The sequence below is a fragment of the Phacochoerus africanus genome, chromosome 7 (genome assembly GCF_016906955.1).
Source record: "Phacochoerus africanus isolate WHEZ1 chromosome 7, ROS_Pafr_v1, whole genome shotgun sequence".
NCBI lineage: Eukaryota > Metazoa > Chordata > Mammalia > Artiodactyla > Suidae > Phacochoerus > Phacochoerus africanus.
Window position 1 is genome coordinate 80,902,608 of NC_062550.1, and position 23,131 is coordinate 80,925,738.

Sequence of the window (23,131 nt, forward strand, 5' to 3'; positions counted from 1 at the left end):
CACGCTCAGGTCCTCCAGATGCCTTGGAGCACTTTCCATCCCTCCTCATAATCATCCTTAGGAATTTAAGAGCAAACTGAACCTTTTTCCCAACCACTTTTTCTTGCATCATTATCACATTATATGGCACCCTCTAAATGCTAGGTGGCCAGACTTACAAAATACAGCAGCTGACATGGCTTATCATCACCTTAAATAAAACACTGCTATTCAGGATTAAGCATGTATTTATTTTAGTTCAGTTAAAACAAACATACAATGTTTCATTGAAACGGTGTAGCACTCTTTGCCAACAAGCCATACTGGAATTGTTGGTCTCTTATCAGTACAGTGGGCATATTTACACTATATACACCAAGCTTCACACACCCAGGTTCTCAAAGGTCTTTCATTACACTAGATCACATTTGATTTCATTACACTAGGTCACATTTTGAGAAGTACTGCATTTTGAAAATCTAGACCTTACTTAAAAATTTAAATACAAGATCTGAATTTGCACCAAGTTTTCATGAAAAAAAAAAAAAGTGATGTTCAACCAGTTTGTTTATTGTAAATACAATTTGAACAGTATTTTAAATTTCTAGTGTTTACACAATTTCTCAACTTGCTTATTGAAATCTCTGTACAGGTACTTTGGGGACAATTCTTATAGATACATAATGTGAATTCATCAAAATGCAGTTAAGAAACTTATAGGAATATATACATTTGAACCCAGGACCCAAACATGACAGTATTTACAACCTATTTACAAATACATATGGACAGACAATGTATGTACATAAGATTATCATAAATATTGAAAAATAGGTTAGCTTTAATGGATTAATGCTGTTCTATAAATAACATTACAGTTATAACTGAAACATCCACGGAAGACAGTAATGCAAAATGAGGTGACCAGACAGTGGTTTTAATACTGAAGACTGCTCATTGCTGGGAATTCAGCTTAGGAACCTCCAGGTAGATACGATAGTTCCAAGAAAATCATGCAATGGAATTTACCCTTGGCAGTTGATTTTGAACCTTAAACAGTCAGGCGATGGGAGGAGCCTCACACTGATTGGCTGTAAGAGAAGTTTTTTTTTTTCCATTTCTTCCGGGTTGCATGGTATTTGCTCCCATGTGAAAGGATGTAAACTGTAGAGAACAATTCTTTACTTGGTATTCCCTGGCAAGTCTTTAAGATACAAAACCAGCCATTTTTTTCCAGGAACTCTAGCTGAAGTGCCAATTCTTGGTCTGAACTAGAGGTGAGGTTCTGGATTCAAACGGAGTGCCAAGTGCCCAATTAAATGAAAGCAGTGCTGTAGAATCCGTCTTCTCACTGCCTTTCAAGATGGTCCCCACTTCCCTTTTCGTAGAAACAAACAAAAATGGACCATTGGTTTCACCCAATGTCGCACTACAAGACGTCTTCCAGTTCCACAAGGGTCTTTGATTACAGACGTTTCGTCTGTAATTTAGTCACATATGATACAAGAATGCATAACAAAAACCACGTCTGCCACATTTCTGGCCCTTGCCTAAAACTACAAATGTTTAGAGAACAACCTTAGAGCCAGACAACCAATTGATGATTCCATTATTTGCTTCCCTCAACCACTAATGGAATTATGTATATTAGAGTTTAGACATTATGTCTGATGAGCAAAGTACCACATTATTTAATAATATATTCACCATACACCGTGACGTACAATAAATGTGCTCTTAAAGCCGAGGAATTTTTTTCACTTCTAACTGGGATTGAAATGGAAGGGTGAACATGCAGTCGGACCGACTAGGTACACTCAGGTTTGCACTGTTTTCCCTAGCTAACTATCTGTGGGATGTAAACAAGTAATTCTATGTTGTACAAGAATGAGATGACAATCCAGTGCAAAGGAGTTTTAAAAAAGCTTACTGCATGAGAAACCCAGTGGCCTATATGAAGAGAGCTTCTATTATACCAAATATCGGTGTAACCTGTGGATAAGACCTCTACTGTAGACAAAACATGAACACAACTAAACCACACATTGTCAAGTAATTCACACTTCCAGTAGCACATGAGCATTTTGAAAAGTTGTACTCTCTGGATAGAACAGTTTTGGCCTATAGCCATCAAATGCCCATTTTCCACTGCTGGAAGCAATGCCAAAAAAGGGCTGGCCCAAAAAAACCTGGAGCTGTCAACACAACTCTGGAGGCAGATGCAACTGAATAAACCCTGTTTTACCCAATTGCACTATTTGGTACCTCAAAATCAGTTACTTTATTTCCCACAGAAATAACTGCATTATTGATTCTAATAGATTGAAGCTAGATTGAAGCCATAAATATTTCAGTTAAATGAACCAAATTATTTGGGGACAGAGGAGAAAAGCGATGAACAGAGTTCATCTGATTTGGTATAGCCACAATCAAGCAAATAGCCTTTAACGGTGAAGTCTGAATGGAAAAAACTATGCTACTATTCATGGTACAATTTTTCATTACATCATTTTCTCTAAAAATTATTTTGGGTAAAAAAAGTATTTGGCTTATCATGCCTACAAAAAGGCAAATCATTTCATATTACGTTTTTAAATAACAATGAAATTTTTTTACGGAATTTATTGACAACTGCTTTTGGATAAAGTTCAAAAAAAGCAATTTTTAAAAAGTAAAATAGTGCTTCTGAGGTCTTTAAATATTTTTGGTACAAAAAATAATAGTGTTTTTCTCAATGGTTATTTCAATACTTTGCTGTAAATTAAGAAGAATTGTTTCTCACATCGAATGGTTCCATTAGGCACATTCAAGTAAAATCATAAAATATCCAAGTTAAACAATGACACAGCCAAACATGTGGCTTGATTAAAAGTTAAGAGTTCGTCCATTCTCTGGAATGGAATAAAATTGTCACTTCCGTTAACCCGAGACTCGTGGTTTTGTTGTTAACATCCATTTCTATCATACAGAATAGTTTCTTTTAAAAAAACAAAACAAAACAAAAACAAACAAAAAGAGTTCACTTATTCTGCACTCAGAAGAACCAGCGAGGAATCTGCACTTCAAAAGGAAGTGAAACTGAAAACATTAGGTGAAATTTCATAGTAGTTGAGAGCTGACTCAACACTGGCATCAAATGGACTATTGGAGTTTTAGTGGTGCCAGTTAATGGCCACCTCCTGGGGCATTGTGTACCCAATCCAACACAATCAGGGCCATGCTTCCGGTCATCACCACTATGCCACTTAACAGGAAGAACACAGCCTGCAAGGAGCACACAGAGAAAACTGATCAGCAAACAACAAAACATACGCTAAATCTTCTGCCTGCTTTTAAAAATGGGCTAATGATGACTCAACGTGTATCCATAATATTTCATAGTGCTAAGATATTTAAACTGTCTTGAGTGATTGATCAAGGGGTTATCTATATAGCACTAAATATGTATTTTTTGATGTTTCAAAATATGTATCTTTGAAACCTTCCAACAACTTTCCCTTTCTACTCCTTTCTATCAAATGCAATGGTAAAAAATTTTCTTTGCTGAATAAACTATTTCTTATATAACACAACTGGACTGCATTTCTGCATTTTTTTTTTAAAGGAAAAAATGTAACTTACAAAATCAAACCCAAGTCATCTTAAAAATGCAGCCTAAGTCCAAGCTGGAGGTTTTTCTAAGAAACATGAATAAGTTGTCCTCTGATCCTACCCTTCAATTACTGCCACCATATATTTTGAGTAAGACAAGATGGCTGTTGTTGGTTTATAAACAATTCTAGTATTTTCATCACACTACAATGGTAGTGGAGAATAAGGACTGAAAAGCGGTCTTTTCCCTAAATATCCCCACCAGGATCATCCATAGCTAACACTTCATACTCTTTGTAAAATCACTTGTTATGCCACTTCAAAGTGTAGAAATAGCCTCCCAGAGCTTTGCTTCAAAGATGGTTAGTCTCACTCAACTAAGCCCATTTCTTCCTCTTTTACACACTCTAGGCCCATTTAAGCGCCTGTCACACAGTAGGTGGTCCAACAAATACTGCTTAAATGTTGAAAGTTGAGTCAGTATCTGTATACTCTACACTCTGTTCTTATCTCTAAAATATATAAGAATTTTCTTACAGTTAACTTAAGGTTATGTATTAGATGGCAAACCATCTCTCACCCCCCCTGCACTCCTCTAATCTTCCACATGTGAAGCACAAATCTATTTACTAGAAACTTAAAATAAAACTAGAATAAATGACATTTAAGAGACTAAATTAAAATCAGTTGAGGAATTTACGGCATTCGATTTTATTCTTTCTCCAATCATAATCTCTCACTCACCCCAATCTTTTGTACAGATTTCATAGGTTCTTTCTTCACCAACTTGATATAGAAGGCAGATGGAAGAATGAAAATCAACATAGCAGCTGCAGATGCACCTGTAAAAGAACATTTACCATTCCTTAAGGATTTAACGAATCAATGTTAATTCATTTTTTAAACCTTAACATCCCTGCTATTTCAATCAACTCTGACACTTCCTAAGACTTACCAATAAAACCAAAGATATCCCTTATAGTTGGGACAAAGATGACAAGCAAATTGGTAAATGCCAAAATGGACACAGTAATGATACTGTGACGCCACCAGCTGAACTCTTTTGTTGCACACAACAAGTGAGTTATGGAACTCCGGATCTGCAAAAAGAAATGGATAAATAAATACTGCAACTTTAAATAGTGGAAAAGCCAAAACTCAAACAACAAGAAATAAATATATCTAAATATTAAATATTAAAACTGCACCCCCTCCTCTACTGCTGTTTTTGAAACATATGAACACTGTAAAGATCATTCTGCATCTTAAATTACAGAAAAAAAGCTCCAGGATGTTTTAAAAATGTACAAACATAAAACAAAAAACACCTTCAAAAACCACTATCAACTTGATATTGCAACATCAAGTTGTATCAAGTTGTACTGTTTCCCTTCTCCCAGAAGATGAAAATCTCACAAATCTTCATGCTTAACAACTCATTCCTACTGAAAGGAGAGCAGGTGATTACTTACCGGGAAAATAACTACAGGCACTGTCAAGGTGACAGCAACTAACACAGCCAAACGGACAATGAGAAGGAGGATATCAGTTCCCATGATAGAAGAGTAGGTGTGAAGCAATTCTGTCTCAACGTGGTCTATAAGGAAAAACAAAACAAAACAAAACAAAAAAAGCTTCAAGTGTGCCGTTCTCTCTGGAGATTAGTTAGAAAATCTGCACTGAAGTTATTAGCTACTCGCAAAATAACTATAAACTAAGAGGCTAATAAGATTAATTTGGAATTAGGGTTAATGCAATTAAAATAACATTGAAGGAAAATTTTTCTAAATACCAAGAAGAGATTTAGCCACATGACCCCCATTAAAAACAACAGGAGCTAAATAGCTAAATCCCATCCATGGTATGGGGGGATGTGTGTGTAAATGTGTGTGAGTGTGTGTGTGCGCATAATCTGAAGGGGATGGGAGAGGAGACAGGATGAAGGTATCACATAAAAATGTCATTAAACGGCTAATGGCATATCTTGAACCTGGATTCTAGAAATTACTGATTCAATATACTGTAGGAAATTCTAAGTTCAATTTCTCATCACAAATATGAAGTATACCAAAACAGACTTGAGTTTTTAAAGTTACAGAAGGACCAATTTCATTTCACTAAGTGTCCTTTTGGTAAACTAGACATTATTTACCGTAAAAAGTCAAGTATCCAAAGAGGGCAGCAAGCAGGTACATGAGAAACATAGCAAAAAAGGAAATCTTGGACACATTCATCATTCTTCTACGGCTGCGGCTATGCAAATTCAAAGGAAAATACAGACACATGTTTTAGCAATAGTTATAGCAAGTCATCTAATATATTACCAGTTTTTCCAATAAGTTTACATGAAAGTAGGCAAAGTACTCACCCTTTAAGTTCTTCATAAATGGGAAGGATAGCAGGATGACAGACAAATGAAAAGGTCAGAATTGGCACAGCATAGACAGTCTGCAAAAGACGTAAAAACGTTCTTAATATCCTGAAGTAACAAACTCATGTTATCAGTTTTGCAACTTATATTTTTTCATTAATTTAAAAATCAAAGCCTAAAATAATGTTTTCCTGCATAATTAGCTCCCACGCTTTTAGTTTGTTCACTGTGTTCAATATCCTCACTTCCGGATGTGTCAATTTTAACAACAGGTGATTACTTTATTTCTCAACCTATTTTAAGATACAAACCAGTGCTTTCTCCTCATCCTCAATGAGCTAATCATGGTTCCTAAAAAGCAGCTCTTTACCTCATCTCCATTTACCTTGGGCATGTTTTTAAAAAACTTCCACTGGGTATTTTCTGTTTCCTTCCCTAAAATCTTTCTTTGAGCAAAAGATTGTATTTAGTTACCTGTGAGTTGAAGATAAAATAACGTGGTCGGCAAGAATCATCCTCAGTCATATTAAAAGCCATATCAGGTACAAAAGTTGTGGGCTGTGTAAAGGTGCTGTTTATGGTTTCATTAATTATTATAGCAACTTCCACAGGACAAGGAATCTGAAATTTCTTGCAAATCACCTGAAAATATATTATTTTGCAATTGTTAGAGTGAATAACGTGACAGGACTTGGAAAAAGAATCTCTAGCTTTAAATAAAAATTATACCTACCACAATTAGAAAGAACATCATACACAACAAGGAAAGGCCACTGGTGTATCCCAAATATCCTATGTGAAGGGGGAAAAAAAAAAAAAGAGTATTAGGGCAAATATAACTCAATTCTGCTTGCAAGACTTCAGTGTGGACACAACAAAATTTCTAACTCTTCTGCAGTAAGATGCAGAATTACTTAAAAACACTTATTAACTAAAACAATTAACTATCCTTATGTATTTTTAGAAAGCAAGAGATGATATAAATGTCAACAAAATATATGGGCCCTTGGAATTCCTGCTGTGGCTCAGCAGGTAAAGAACCAGACGCTGTCTGAGGATCCTGGTCTGATCCCTTGCCTCACTCAGTAGGTTAGGAGTCTGTCAATACTGCAATCTGTGGTGTAAGATGCAGATGCAGCTCAGATCCGGTGTTGCTGTGGTTGTGGTGTAGGCGGGCAAGTGCAGCTGCAATTTGACCCCTAGCCTGGGAACTTCCATATGTGGTGGGTATGACTATATAAAGAAAAAAAAAAAAAAATCAGGGCCCATTGGTAACTATCTTGCTAGGATTTTTTTAAGCCCTTTGAATGCCTTCGTCTCCTTTAGCTCTCGTTCATTTTGACTAAAAGGAAGCCAGCTAGCTGGTGAGGCTCATTTCAGTCCTCTCTAGAGATGGGTTTGCTCACCTAAATTCCTCAGCAGTGACAAGGGAAGAATGAGCACCAAGGACACCAGCAGAACCAAGTAGTCACCATTCAGATACCACAATCTGAGTGAAAGAAAAGAAAAACAAGGTCACAACCAGCCACAAATATCCCCAGAATGACATACAAATCTTCTCAAAGGACTCGTTTCATACTTTAAAAAAGAGAGACAGGTTTAGAGAGAGGACCGCTTTTTCAAAAAAGCCCACGTAGACAGGAATAGATTCCTAACTTAGCTGCTAGATGAACATTCACTCAAGTTAGAAATCGGGTACGAAACAGTCTAACTTTTGTCCCACTGTTTGCTCTGAGAAGGCTGCCAGCTGATTCATAACTTAAAATGCTTCTTAAAGGCTTGATACTAATGTAGGGAACAAAGGGACATTGTTAAGCCAATAATCTTATCTTTAAGCATTTTCAGAAAATTATCCATCAACTTTGTCATAGCTTGAGTTCCCATTTTTTTAAATGCTGGAAATAAGGGAGTTTTAAAAGAAGTTTCTTTCAGACATCCATTAGCAAATGTACTTATTATAATGTTTCAACAAGGAAGTTTTTTTCATACTTCCATAAATACATAGTCAAGAACACAACCACAAAACCTGACCTCCCAAAACAACGTATTCCAGGTTGTAGAGAGTACCACCGTGACTCCAAAAATAGTAAAAAGATCCCTTCTGAACTCAGAGAAAATGTTGTACATCTCTCCTAAGAGTTCTAGCAATGTTTTAAATTAACTATTTTCAAATTCTGATTGCCCTGTCAATTCTACTCGGTCTACTTCAGCAACAAAACCCCCCAAGGAAAACTAATATTTAAAGATCAGCTTATTAAATTTCCAATGTCAAAGAGATAACCACACCTCTCTATTTTGAGATAACGAGCCACTTGTAAGTTGGGAAGTAAATTATCCCTCCTCATGTTTACTTTAGATAAAAACCTTTTAGTCCACTGGGGTGAATGACTTTGCAATAGAAGGATAAGGTTTTTACAGCAGGGCCACACATTTTCTGCTCTTTCTGAATCTTAAATAGATGAGGCTTAAAATTTGCAAAAACCAGACAGGAACTAATGTAATTCAAAACGTTAGTCCTAATTTAGATTGGAGTATATGTTATTCAACTACAACTTCTTGGGATAGTAAACAGGGAAAAAAGGTAAGTAGTTTTAGAAAACCTGTTTTCACATCCAGGGTATAAATCTGGTATCCAGTGTTAAAGGACTAGCTATCTTTGGCTTTTCATTCTCAAAAGATCAAATTAGTTTATGGGGGACTTCTTGGTCAGATTCAATAGGAACATTTATAAAAAAAAAAAATTTACTGATCATCATTTTGTATCCAACTTTGATAAAATGTATCTAAATCATTTTAGACTATGACGGTTTTTTATGAGCAACCTTACTTAGCACCTACCCATTCGTAGCTTCAATGTTCATTAATGCCTGGATCACCAAAGGTAACTCATATTTCACTATGAAGAGGTAGCTTGACATAGCTGGAGGAAAACAAAATTATACCATTACAAGTGCAAAATGTGACATGTGACACAAAATGTAACGTGTCACCCCTCTCTGCTACACAAACAGCAAAAAGGATCTACCCAAGGCAGTCTTTTAAAAATTCTTACCTCCAATATTCTGCATCGTAATGGATCCAGAGGCTGCAAATTTTCCAACCAATCCAAATGCCTTATGTCCCAGTTGTTCATATAATAAAGACCCTGTAATTTAAAGAACCCAGAAGCGTGAAAGAAAGTATTTTATAAGAGGAAGAAAATCACAATAGGCATAATTGTTTAGAAATATCAAGAATGCTACATACCTCCTTCATTGGCAGTCTTCAAAAGGAGATGAACAGAATACAGGGAAAATATTGACACAACTGTCAAGAGAATTCTGATAAGAGAAGGAAAAGGCACAAGGTTATAAAAAAGCACATCTATATTTAAAGACAATTCTTTTGGTTTTTATTTACACATTAAATACGGAACTTGTCCTAGTATTTTGTGTGCTAGATCAAATGTCCCCAAGAATGGGAGGTAACTCTCCTGGCTGGTGTCAACAAGTCCTCTTACCTGGCACTAAACATGCCTGTCTCAGGTCTCAGGTAATAGCTCTACTGTCACCCACTGAACAGAAGGTGCTGGAAGACACTGGACAGCCTAAATTTCCCAGTGGTAGAGTTATAAGACTGATATTTTGATTCTGGCACCATAATATTTAGCTGTGTACTTGCCACTTCTCTGCGTGGTAACAGTTGCTTTTATCTGTAAAATGGTTTTAACACCTGCCAGTAAACCCAGCCTACAAGGTACTTGTGAAATCCGATTGAGATAGGTTCAGGAAAGGTCTTGAGACCTTTTATATTGGACCATATTATATATAAGCAGAACAATGGGACTATAAAGGAATGGGGAAAGATACTGACATGTTAAATGTCAAGGCATGGCTTAACAAACAACTGGACACAAATCAGAGAAATAACTACTATGACGATATACTATATTGCCCCCCATGGTATGGAAGATAGGCCCAGCTTTGTCACAAAGTTAAACAATGCCTGTACTAGAACAAGCAGGCAAACTGTCCCACTGCCTGCGCTGTCTCCTCTCTAAGCCCTTTTACTTGGATGGAATGGGGAGGGGGAGGAATAGCGAGGGACCAAAGGTTCTCTACTAAGTCACTAAGTTTTCCTTTAGGATACATGCTCTCTCTCATTTCAGCTTTACTTTTTTCTCCACTAGGCAAGCCAAGAAAAACATCAATTTCTTCTTTATTATAAGGAATAACAACAACAAAAAATCAAAATCTGGAAACTCATGGAAAACTCTGCAAATAAGACAGTCACATTTTCAAAATTCTGTACTGGCACAGTGGATACGGTACAATGTACGCATGGCAAAGAAACTGATGCATGTTAGTTAAATATAGGTGGCAGCACTGAGCTGCCATTCTCATGCCAAAAGTTTTATGGGGTCTAGAATGCCGTGGAAATGACATCATCAGCCTTACCTCTACTGGACCAAGCATGGCTTAAGCAAAATGTTCAAACTGTGCTGACAAATTTAGTCCTTTCTTTTACAAAGAAAGGACAATGAGGAATGAATAGATTTCACAATCCTTGAGGTCACTTTCAGCCTCAAGACTGATTCTACTTAACAGGGTTAGCTATTAGCTATAGTGTGGTTTAACCAGATCATGGCAGCCACATGGCTTTTGGACCATTTATCTCCACACATCTAAATAAACTTTGTAAAATACTGATAGATTTCAAAAGCCACTTTAGCACTCTTGATATTATTTAACTCTTTATTAAAATAGCTAATCATCAAACACACAGACCCTATTAAGCATAAATAATTTCACAAGTACAAGGGTAAGATTAAAATGTTGCTTTCTCTTATGAAACAAAGGTGCCATTTTATCTCATGAAAATTCTGCACCATAATCACACTGGGAGCTTTTAAAAATTGCCTCCAATTTTCATGCTAAGAGTTAGGAAGGGTTTCAAATATTTGACAATAATGCCATTCAAGCACCCCAAGGAAAAATTTGAAACTCCAGGGTCCTTTCTACGTAAATTCCTGGTGCTCATTCTTAGATTGCCAATAGCCTCACGCTAATGAAGTAATAAGCTGAGTGAATCCTAGCTTCCAGTGCTCAAAGCCATGCTTAACTTCAGTGTGGAATTTCATCACAAATTTCTTTTCTGCTGGGAAAAATAACTTGAGTAGAAGGCACCAGTTAGCTAACTAAAATACACCTGTAGCTAAAAGACAATGCCAGGCTACATGTACGAGCAGTTTTTTTCATCCAGACAGTAAATCACACTATCTTCCACAGAAAGCACCTTAGCTAGGAGGCGGTACTAGTAGTCTTAGTAGTTAACGACACACACGTCACTGAAAATGTGTACGCAACTTTACACGCATTTTTCTTTTGTTTTCCTGGGAAAAGGTCCAAACTTTTCTACTATATTCTCTCCAAGGGTCAGTGACCCCCAAACAGTTAAAAACCGCTGTTCTAAAGTACATAGTTCCAAAATTCTAAGTATTTATGCTGGAAAATACAGAAATAACTAATTCTAACTGGACAAGAAAAAAGAAAAAAAGCAATTCAAAACGGTTATTAAAATATTCCTCTTTTGCTGTGGCAATCACAAGGCCTGAAGAAATATGTATTAAAAAAAAAATCACATATGGGTTGCTTTTCTGTGTTCAGAAGATTATGACTCACTTGTCTCAAAACAAACATGTTCCAGGTTAGGCAAATACCACCACACCCTATATATTTAAAAAAAAAAACTAGTTGTGTTCCTTATGTACATAAGGGGCCACAGGTCCTTGGGATGACTGTCAATTTACCAACTGACTTGGAGGTACCATGTTTTTTAATACCTCTTGCTTCAGATTTTGCCAGAACAAAAATTCTAACTACCCAGGACTTATCAACAATTCTTTTTTAATAGCCAATCACTGTTCAATTTTAACTATTCCCGCTGACTTAAAGACTTTCAGTTTAATTATCAGTTTTGGATGTTGTCCTAATTTTTCCTCTCTAATTGGCTTTTTTAGTATCATGCAGCGAAACAGTAGAATAAAGAGATTTTTCTGAATTCTCATATTTTAAATTTTAAGCAAATGACTTTTAACTACTTCAACTGTAAATTCAGTCTCTGGAGCCAAAATATACGTTGTATCATATTAACTGCCCTGCATGGCAGACTCTCTACTTACACATACTTACATAAAAAGAGCAATTCCAGTATTAGCCATGGCATAAGAAAGCCCAAGGATTCCACTGCCCACAATCGCATTGCTCAGATTAAATACTGACATTCCAAAGGAAGTAGTACCTGGATGCTACATAGAGGGAAACGATAACCAAACATATAACAATAATTAAAAGGAGAAAAACCAGCTTTGGGCAAGTTAGATTTGAAATCTAAAAGTAAAACTATTCTTTTAGTCCATAAAGCCACAGAGACACAAATTATTGTTTTTAACTTACAAAGTCTGTTTCATACTTCTTCTTCCCCAAATTCGATTCAAGTAAAAAGTTCTGGTTTTCAGGATCTACATCTGCATAATGGCTGCAAAAAAATAAAAAAAAAATCCTAAATTGGACTGAAAGATACAAATACAAAGGAATGCTTTAACACAAAAGCCCCCATCCCATTTAGCTGTCACACATCTTTATTTAAATGCACATTAACTAGGAGTCTTTTAACTGGAAGACTTTTACAGGATATCATGTCATTGCAATAAACCCCATTATCTCAAAAATTGCACGGTCTCTCCAAACGCTACAGTAAATTAAAGCAACAGAAGCAGAGTCCCAGGTAAAGAACCTTCAGTGTATACACAAGTCGTTTTTTAAAAAAGCACACAACTTCTCCCACCTTTTCAGAGCAGCTTGCTTGGTGGGGTAGGAGTAGTTGAAGTCGCTGTTGGAACTGTAGCTGCTGCTGTCCTCATCCGGAGAAATATTGAACCTTCCCATTTCGGTTTTCTTCATGCTGTGGAGCGACAGGAATCGGGAGCAGCAAGTAACGCCGGGTGCCTTTTGTCCTTGGCGATGCACGGGCCCGGGCGGCTGCCTGTGAAGGTAGAGGCGGCGCGTCAGGACTGCAGCGCCCGCCCGCCCGCCCTGGTCACGTGACGCCGCCGGGCGGCGCAGCGCGGCTGATTCATCCCTGGCCAGGCGAGTGGAAAAGTACCAGCCGAGCGCGAGGGGCGGGGGCGCGCGCGGAGGGGCGGAAAAGTACAGACCGCGGAGCCGCGGAGAACAAAGATGGTCCCACTGCAGCGCCGCGGCCTCGGAGGCCCGCGCCCTCTGGACCCCGCGGCCTCTCACCAGTGGAATTTAGAGTTTCGCCCTCTCCATTCTCCCCACTTTCACGGGAAGGGGTCTCTTGCTTTTCTCGAAGCCTCCTTGGTCATGCACATGCACGCAGGGCACACATCCCACCCAAACATTGGCTGGGTGTGCAAGCAGCCCAGAGCCCAAGCGCAAAGCTCCCCGTGTCTGGCATTTGCAACAGCAACGCCGCGTCGTCCGTCCTTTCACTCCCAGAGTCCCCAGAAGGGGAAATGCCCCTCTGCGGCAGACAGACTCAAAGCGGGCGAAAAGGGCTGACACGAGTGCTCCTCTCCCGAGAAGGGGAGGACGTCCGTTCGCGGGCTCGCAGAAGCGCCTAAGGTTTGTTTACACGCGCACGCCCGTGCCTTCGAGCACACCCGTCCACAGGCATTCGGCTCGCTAGCGCTTCGCCCGGTTGGCCCCTCCTATGCCCGGAAAGGAAACTGATGCAATATCGATCGCCGATTGTCAAACGTTCCCGGCTGCTCTTCCCCAGTCCTGGCCCCCAAGCTATACTAAAAACCCGAACCCTCCTCCACCGCCCCCGAATTCCGGGACCCTTGGCTGTAATTGTTTTCATTAATTCAAATCAGTCAGAAGACTTGTCGCAGCGGAGCCGCGGGCCCAGCTGGCACCCCTCCCCCTAACGGGAGGATGCGGTTCCGCTCCGGGCGGGCACGCGGCCCCTGCGTCGCGCCCCCTCCCCCGCCCGGAGGAGGGCGGTGACCCTCGTGCGGGCCGGGGTCGAAGACTGGCCAGCAGACCGAAAACACCCTCCGCTGAAGCAAACCACCCGCAGCTGCTTTCCCGCCGCGGCCCCTCCCGGACGCCCCTCCCCCGCTCCGCCGGGGGCCCGCGCCCTTTGCACAGACGCCCCCGCGCTCTTTACCTCAGAGGTCTCGGCTCCTGTATCCCGGAAACAACACGCAAAGGCCTTCGGTGAGTTTTTCTCAGTCAAACAAAAATTGTAAAAAAAAAAAACAAAAACAAAACCCCAACAACAGACGGAAAAGGATTTTAATTTAAAAAGGGAAATGGTACGTTGCCGCCCCAATCGTCCGGCGTCCGCCGTCTGAAAGGAAAGGCGCGAGTGTGTGGGAACGCGTGGTCGGGCTGCCGGCGGCGAGGCGAGGAAAGTGCTCCCGGACGGCGGCGTCGCGCGGCTCTGGAGCAGCCCGGCGAGCGGCGGGTTATAGCGGCCGCCCGGGAGTACGCGTCAGTGGGCGGGGCCGCAGCCGCTGGGTGCCTGCTCTTTGTGTATCAACACCACCTGTGCTCCGCCCCCGGCCCGCCCGGGCCCTCGAAGCCCCGCCCCGCCGCAGCCGCGCCCCTCCCCCGCGGCAGAGGCGGGCGGCCCGGCCCGCTGGCATCCCCCCCACCGCCCCCGCACTGGCGAAGCCTACTGTGCAGGCTCCGGGGCAGCTTGGAGAGACCCCAGTGCTTCCCTCGCTCTGTTCCTTTCAGCCCCGATTGGTGCCCTAGACGAGGGGTTGTCTCTAAGAAAGCGTTCCCTTCACATTTCCTTCTGCCCGAGTTACCAGCAGCAGGCTCTGCTTTCTCCTCGAAGCTTTCTGGGGACACATCCCGCCCACCCAAACCTTTCCTGCCTGTTATTTTTGCGATTTACATGGGGGTTTTCTCTCGCAAAGTTGGGCCATAGCAGCAATGTTGTCTCCATGGGAGGTTTCTGTTCTCGTTCTTTCTTCTCCTCGTAGACCTGCTTTCACTCTTCAAAACTAGTCTGATTAGCTCGGTTGGCAGCTCCTTTTCGGGATATCCTTTTCGTAGGGACCCGGAAAACCCTAGTTAGGGCAAAGCTAGATCCTGCCCAGGAAGCCAGACCCCTCGGAAGGGACCCCTGGTGGGGGTCCCGCCTCTACCGAGGAGGTGTAGGAGGCCCGCGGTCCTCTCGCAGACGCATTTCACTCATTCCACCACCCCACCCCGATCGGACAGCCCTCCTCGCCTCGGTTGGAATGCTGGTCCTCCCCTTCCAGTGTGGATGTGGTCTTGCTGAGCCAGGCAACTAGGGGGCCCCTCCGCTGTGGAATACTCGGTGCCGCCGGAAAGGCTGGAAACAAAGGCCTCTTAGGAGAGAGAATTGTTGGTTGAATGAATGAATAAACAAACGATTTGACCTACTGCTCTCTTCCTTTTGGGGACGTGGGAGAGATTGGGCAGGGCTGGGTGTGATCACAATTTCTGCTTTCAATGTTTTCCTGAGGAAATCTGTACAACTGTCTATTTCCGTGGCACGTGAGGCTGCGGGTGCCCTAGGCCTGCACCAGGGTTCGTGATTGACAAGGGAGGACCCGATTTCCCCTTTACGCTCCTTTGTCCCCCACCCCTTCAACTGGTCAGACCTGCCTCACCTAAACAATACTCTTTCTTGCTTTAGTGCCAGGCTTCCCCTCACCGCCACTGCAGTTTCGTCACTGAGTCTCAGAAAGTCTCCCTACGCGGTAATCACCCCTCTCTTTGCAGGGACTTTTCTAAACCATGTGGTGAGGACTTTTTAAAACCTGTACTGTCTTGCACTCAGAATTGTTCTTGTTCTACCAGGGAGGCTGTGAGATCCGCAGGGCAAGTCTGAGACTTGAAGTACAACTGGGACTGAACAAAACTTTTATCTTTCTTCTACATACCTTCCCAAATAACACCGGTCACCTCTTCCTGTGTGGAGAGCTATCTTAGCAGTGGGTTAGGGAGGACTTCCTGGAAGTTCCTTTCTATCCGATTGCTACGGATGAAAATCAAAAGGTCTTAAAAATCACGTCTTCATGCATGTCATGAAGGGTAGTCAGTGGTGGTTATAGGTGGGACGTTAAAACGACTTCTCTTGTCCTTGTCCGTTGGATTTTTTGGGTCGGTTTTCCAGTGTGTGCTGAAGAAAACCTGTAAAGTTGAGGGTCTGTGTATGTGTTGTGTGTTCTGATTTCCATATGAGAACCTGAACAGGAAATAACAAAAAGAGAGGGGGAGGTATTGAAACATCGATTTTTCTATTGCCAGTTTGATTCCTGTTTTCAAAGGCCAATTTGAGTCATAGCTGGTAATTCCAGTGACTTCCAAGTGAAGCCCATTGTGCTTGAATTTTTGACCTTATGCTTTGGGCGAGAATGCAGGGGACACAGTACCCTGACCCAATTTCTGGGAAACAACCAAATGCTTGTTGGTCAGAAGTGCTACAATTTAAACCCCCCCCCCAATGAAAACAAAACAGAAAAAAAAAAAAAAAGGGCTACCATGATTATGCTTCATTCCTAAGTGAATGTTTTAGAAGAACACTGCTTTTCAAACTGCGGAATGAGACCCAGGAACGGGTAGTGATGAATTCAGTGGATTACTACAAGCCTTTTTTTTTTTTCCTCTTTAATTCAGTAGAATGAAAATAGAATTTAAAATATCCGTTTGCCATATATAGTCCATATATAGTAATGCTAAGCAGTAACCTGTAAAACTTTAAATTTGATTAGGTATAAATTTGTATATATTCTGAGTTATGGTGTAAAATCTATCTCCTACTGTGGGTTGGTATCAAAGAATTTTGAAAGCTACTGAGAGTAAACCTATCCCAAGAGAGATCATTGACAACCACAGCATTGACAACCACCATGTTCTTAGACCATCAGAGAATTCCTTTTATGATTTCATTGATGTGACTCTAGCGTGTATTTGCACCCCAATCCCCCACTATTCCTTCTGGTGGGTAAATTCTGAGACAGAGCCCAAGGAGCCTCACCTGTTGTTCATACTCATTTGGAATCCCCCTTTCCTCAAATAGGGGGGTGGATCTATCCTGTGCTTCTATTCAGCAAAAGTGATGGCATGTTACTTCTAAGATTAGGTTACACAAAGTCTTTGACTTCCATCTTGTTCTCTCTTGCTCACCCACTCATTTGCTTGGAGGAAACCAGCTGCCATCTTGTGAACTGTCCTACAGAGGTGCCCTAGGGCAAGGAACCAATGTCTCTGGCAGCAGCCCAGGGAGGCCTGCCAAGAGTCACCTGAGTGAGTGTGGAAGCTGATCTTGCCTGGTTGACCCCTTGAGATGCCTGCCGCCCCAGCTAATACCATGGTGAGAGGGCCCAGCTAAGCCCAGCCTGGATTCCCGACCCACAGCAATGAGTGATCAAATGTGCTTGTTGTTTTAAACGGTGTTGTTCGTTACTTGGCCACAGACAGTGAATTCCCTTTCTCACACCTTATGCTTTTGCCAGTGTTCTCAATACAAACCCTTTTCCATTCAAGCTCTTCCCACTGCTTGGACTATTCTTCTTACTGCCTCTTCCCTATTACTTTGTGTCTCAACTCTATCTTCCCTTTGAGGCCCAGATTAAATACCTGGGCGTTCATTAATTTTTCTTTATCTGATGCTCCCATTTGAAACTGATCTCCTAGTTTGAATGTAGTGCTTTATAAGTATCTTTGGTAGCACTTCTTTTTGTGTTTTCTATGTACTAGATTTTATGTTAGTGTCTTTTTTGGGGTAGACTCTGGCTAATCACACCTGGCTCAGTCACTTGTAAAATAAGGTATTTTTTTTTTAAGTATATGGATGAATTAAATACATTTAAGTACCTATTTAAATACCTATCACTATCTAAATTATATTTATTTATCTGTTTACCGTTGGTCTCCCTCCTTAGAATATAGGCTCTTTTATGAAGGCAGGGGTTTCATCTGTTTTGATCACTGCTCCAGTATCTAGAACAGCACCAGGCTGCTAAACAAAAGTACATTTTTGTTGAATGAATAAAGGCACAAGTAAACACTTTAGAGTTTCTCTGGGACCAGGAGAAAATGTATTATCTAATATGTCTAAATGGCATCTACCTCATTCCTTAGTGGCCAAAACAGAACTCTTGACGAACCCAGCAAAACTGTTCCTCTCCTAATTTTTTACAGTTTAGAAGAATAACAGCATCATTCATGAGGGAGCTCAGGCCCCAGGCCAGCAAGTCCTCTTGGGCCCTCCTCTTCCTCAGATACCCAATCCATCAGCAAGTTATGAGGGCTCGGCTTCCAGATATATTCAGAATCCTGCCATTTCTCACCATCTCCATTACTTTGGTCCTAGTCCAAGTGACTGTCACCTCTCCCCTGGATCACTGCATACGCCACAGCCTGCCTTATCTCTGGGCTTCCATTCTTGGTGCTCATTGTCCAGTCTCCACCTGGCAGTGAGAAAGGTCTTCTCAGAACGTAAATCAAATCCCTTGCTTAAAGGGATAAATTATCAAGCCTTCCAGTGGCTTCTAACTACAGCCAGAACAAAATCCATATTCCTCACTCATATTCCTTACCTGGTTGTACCCTTGCCCACCTCCCCAACCTCAACTCTTACCACTCTTTTCCTTTTCACTGTGTACCAGCCACAGCGATTTTCCTTCTGTCCCTGAAACACTCTAAGTTATTCCCTTCTCAGGGCATGGCACTTGCTATTTCTTATGCTTAGAAATCCTCTTGCCTGTATGTTTGGATGGCATCACTTAGGTCTGTTTATTTATTTGCTTTTAGGGCTGCACCTGCGTCACATGGAAGTTCCCAGGCTTAGGGGTCGAACCTGAGCTGCAGCTGCCGCCTGCACCACAGCCACAGCCATGCAGGTTCGGAGCCTCTTCTGTGACCTTCACTACAGCTCACAATGCTGGATCCTTAATCCACTGAATGAGGCCAGGGATCAAACCTCATGGATGCTGGTTGGGTTCGTTACCGTTGAGCCACAATGGGAACTGCCACTTATGTCTGTTCAAACATCACCTCCTTAAAAGAAAACACATACACACCAAAGTCTTAGGAGTTCCCTAGTGATCTAGTGATTATTAGGATTCAGCACTTTCACTGCTGTGGCCTGGATTCAATCCCTGGACCATGAACTGCTGCAAGTTGTGGGTGTGGCCAAGGAAAAAAAGTCTTCCTTGATTGTCCCAGCAAAAGCTGCCCTTTGTGTGCAATCGCCATTTCCTCATTGTCATATTTTATTTTTTGCATTTTTTCATGGTATGAGAATACATGATTGCATTATTTGTTTATTTGCCTATGATCTTTCCCCTGGTCCTGCAGCTTCGCTCTCAAACTCCTTTCTGAGATGTTAATTGTCTTTTGGTTTGCTCCTCATTGAAACTTCAGCGCCTAGAACAGTGCCTGATACGTAGGAGTTCAATAAGTGTTCATTGACTCTTAACCTTTACCGTTAACTGTCAGTGCCTAGCACATAATAAAGCCAGCTGCAATGACTTGGTGGTTGGAGAGGACAGGTTTTTCTTTTCTTTTTTTCATTTTTCTTCTTTTTTTTTTTTTGCTTTTTTAAGGCTGCACCTGTGGCGTATGGAAGTTCCTAGGCTAGGGCTCGAATCAGAGCTACAGCTACTGGATTATGCCACAGCCACAGCAACACCAGATCCGTTAAGGTTAACCACTGAGTAAGGCCAGGGATCAAACCCATTACCTCATGGATACTAGTTGGATTCGTTTCCACCGCGCCACAACAGGAACTCCCAGGATAGGGTTTTCTTGAGCCCAGTCTTCTGTAAGCTGCAAGCCTGAGAATTGCTTCCAATTTCTTACTTTCTAATGGCTTCATTTTACCTAGTTAATATGATGTCACGATGTACACAGCCTGACATTCTTGTCTAGACAGTATTGTTCAAAATTCAAGTGTGGGCATTGGCATTATGGAGAAATGGTGAACTCCCTCTCCCACCCCCCATTTCCCTTCAAACCAAACTCTTCCCTCAGTTTTAATGACTTCCAAATTTTCTTAGCATCAATCTCTCCTGAGTTCCTCAACCAATTCCTCTCTCTACTCTTTTTTCTCTCATCATTTTTTATATTTTATTCTTGGTATTATGTTTAGTAGTGAAGTGATGTTTGGTAATGAAGTGTTGTTTTTTATTTTTAAGATCGCTCTTAAGCCTCAAGCAATCATATTAACTCTTGTGAGCACCCTGGTGACTTTGCATGTTTTTCGGGTGTTGAAGGATATGCTATTAGGTAGCAATTGCTGTGTAACAACTTATTCCAAAACTCAGGGGCTGCAACTCTCAAAGTTTATATGAATCAGAAATTCGAAAGCAATTCAATTGTGTGTTTTGGCTTGGAGTCTCTTAGGAGGTTCCAGTCATCTGACAACTATGTTTGAAGTTATCTGATGGCCTGCCTAGGTTTGGAAGATCTGTTTCTAAGGTCACTCACTCACATGCTGGCAAGTTGGTACTGGCCTGTTGATTCTTCTCCAAGAGGGCTTCTCCACAAGCCCGACTGAGTGTCCCCATGACATGGTAGCAGGCTTATCCCAGAGCAAGTGAGCCAAGAGAGATCAAGGCAGAAACTGCAATGCCTTTATAAGTTCAACTTGGAAGCCACACTTTCTATTTCCACCGTATTCTCTTAGTCACAAAAGCCAGCCCTGATTCAACTTAGGAGGGGATTATTCAAAGATGTGAATACCAGGAGGTGAGGATCATTGGGACCTTCCTGGAGGCTGGCTTCCCCAGAGAGGCTGTCAGCAGCAGAAAACTTTTCATTGCAAGAAACGCAGCATGCAATTAGAACTGGCTTAAATAATGATACTTACTATCTCGTATAATAGGAAGTCTACTGATAGGGTAGTCCTAGACTTAATTCTTGGCCTTTTCATCTCCTCGAAGATTGAGAGCTCACCGTCTTTTTACTCTGACATCTTCAGCATATGGAGTTATCTCCTGTCATCATCACACGTTGGCTGTAGTGGTTTAAAGGACCATATACAGATGGGCCACATCCACCAAAAAAAGAAAGAACTGTCAATTCTGTGAGTCAGCTTTATTAACAGACATAATATTTCCTGGAAGTACTACTGGGAATGTCTCTGATCCTACTGGCCAGAATTAGGTAACATAGTTATGCATAAAAAACTTTATATTATGAATTATATGTGTGAAAACATTAATGTTTTGTAACCGCACGCCTCTTTTTTTATCCAGAAGAAACTTAGTGTGCCCACAGAAGCTCAATCTTAAAAGTAATTAGAAATATTTAAAATAGTCTTACGTTTTATCTTTTTTCATGTATTTTTGGCCATGTCCACAACATGCAGAAATTCCTGGGCCAGGGATTGAACCCACACCACAGCAGTGACCTGAGCCACAGCAGTAACAATGACAGGTCCTTAACCCACTAGGCCACCAGGAAACTCCTCTGCAGACATTTTAGTATAAACATAGTTAATTATGCCAGGTCTGTAGAGCTTCCCAGAGTATCAGTACTCTATCTCATCTCCTCCCTAAATAAAGAGGGAAGGAATGGCTTGACTTTTTTGTGGTGTTTACCCACTGGCCTTTTCCTATGATCCTGGAATTGTCCATTTGGGAAAGTGTGGTGTATACTAATGTGTATGAATGAAAACAGTGTCAAAGAGGCAGGATTTTTAATTGACCATGGTTCTTTCACTGGGTAAACTGACTTGCTCATTAGCAATAAGTGGCTTGGAAAGTGAAATGCCAAAGCAAAATCACGTATATGAGTTCACACACGCTTACAGGTAATTCAGAACATGCCAGGTTTCACTGAGGATCAAGAATTAACCTAGGAAAACAAGGCGTGTACAGATTTAGTAAGGAAAAGATTTATATGTTTTATCGAGTAGTGTACTAGGCTCCATTCTTTTGAAAAGTTAAAATTTTCGGTCTAATTTCCCAAAATAGAGCGATTTAAAAATACTTTTATTTTTAGGCTTCTTAGCAGTTTGTCTTGTCCAAAGAGAAATGACAGCGACTGAACGATGTGTTCTACTCAAAACATTATTATTAGGCCACAATGGGCTTATGTTCCTGGCCTTCAGTCAGTTTCTGGATCTTTCTTTGCCCAGGACTAAGATACTGAAATAGGGATTTATTAAAATTAACATACCTGCAATTCTGGTTCTTAGATGGAAAGCATTTTATTATCTGGGTTTGGTTCTGGGATCTTTACTCAGGTAAAACTCCCACTGTTTGGGTCGAAATCTTTGGCACCTTGTGTCTGATTAAAACGCCTGCATCTACTGCCCGGTAACCTCATGTCAGACACCTGGCATCGATGCCACTTCTCAACCCGCCTTCTCCATTCAGTGACACCCACCCGAAAGAATAGTCCAGAACCTTCCAGTTGCCAAGAAGCAGTTGAATGTTGCTTGCTTTCTTGAGGTGAACCACGCGGAAAACACACCCCTTTTCAGTGAAATAATGTCATTTTGTTGCCACTAGTCAACCCTGGGTGGACGAGGTCAGCAAGCTCCGCAAAGTTGCTGTCTCAGGACTACATTTTTTTCGTGACTGGGAAACCAAAGTGGGAATGTTATGGAATAAGGAAAACAACTTGTTTATTTTCCTGGTGGTGAAGTGGGAGTAAGGACATTACAATAGGGCCGCATACACGCCGTGTGTGAACGACGACGCAGTGCGTTAAATGACCAGAAGGCAAGACGCCCACCGGAATCGTCCCCTCCCTTTGTCTCCCATGCCCCCCCCCCCGAGGTGTGGGGGGACCTGTGTCACGGGAATCAGTGGTGGCGGGGCCGAGGGGGGCAGCGGCGCCCCAGAGGCGAAGGCAGAGGCGCCAGGACGCCGCTCCTCGTCTCTCAGGATGCCAGCCGGGTACACGCAAGGTCGGGGGCAAGGCCGCGCGGCGGCTCGGCGCTCCAAAGGAGGGGGCGCGAAGGAAGCGAGGGCTGCCGGCCGAAGGGCTAGCGGCGCGGGCGGCGCCAGCCTTGGGGGCGGCGGCGGCGGCGGCGGCGGCGGCGGGCGGGGTGTGCGCAGCGCGGCTCCCGCGGGAAAAAGAAACCTACGCACTGGCGGCTCGGGAAGCGGCCGGAAGGCGGGGCGCTGGGGGCGCGCAGCGGGGGGAAGGAGGCGGGGCCGGGGGGGCGGGGCGAGGCTTCGGG

General features: G+C 41.9%; 1 protein-coding gene across 2 annotated transcripts; it reads right to left on the reverse strand.

Moving 5' to 3' along the window:
* Positions 1-209: 209 nt before the first annotated feature.
* On the reverse strand, positions 210-14,410 carry SLC38A2 (solute carrier family 38 member 2). Of its 2 annotated transcripts, XM_047788038.1 has the most exons (16): positions 14,117-14,410; positions 12,767-12,964; positions 12,376-12,457; positions 12,112-12,227; positions 9,188-9,261; positions 8,994-9,086; positions 8,780-8,861; positions 7,348-7,430; positions 6,675-6,733; positions 6,416-6,583; positions 5,939-6,018; positions 5,723-5,823; positions 5,043-5,167; positions 4,526-4,670; positions 4,315-4,412; positions 210-3,243 (listed from the first exon to the last, which is right to left on the reverse strand). In XM_047788038.1, the coding sequence occupies exons 2-16, from the start codon at positions 12,880-12,882 to the stop codon at positions 3,145-3,147; spliced, it is 1,521 nt and encodes a 506-aa protein (XP_047643994.1). In that variant the 5' UTR covers positions 12,883-12,964; positions 14,117-14,410; the 3' UTR covers positions 210-3,144. The 2 variants fall into 2 exon arrangements, with proteins under 2 accessions (XP_047643994.1, XP_047643995.1); XM_047788039.1 differs by lacking the exons at positions 12,112-12,227; positions 14,117-14,410 and having other exon boundaries at positions 12,767-12,912.
* Between the last annotated feature and the right edge of the window lie 8,721 nt (positions 14,411-23,131).

Bases quoted from the DNA above. Each gene is read 5' to 3' on its own strand.
- SLC38A2 (XM_047788038.1), bottom strand. From the start codon at position 12,882: ATGAAGAAAACCGAAATGGGAAGGTTCAATATTTCTCCGGATGAGGAC. The intron at 12,228-12,375 runs GTAAGTTAAAAA...CCCTCTATGTAG, and splicing joins AGAAGTATGAAACAGACTTT to CATCCAGGTACTACTTCCTT. The intron at 3,244-4,314 runs GTGAGTGAGAGA...TGCTCCTTGCAG, and splicing joins AATCTGTACAAAAGATTGGG to GCTGTGTTCTTCCTGTTAAG.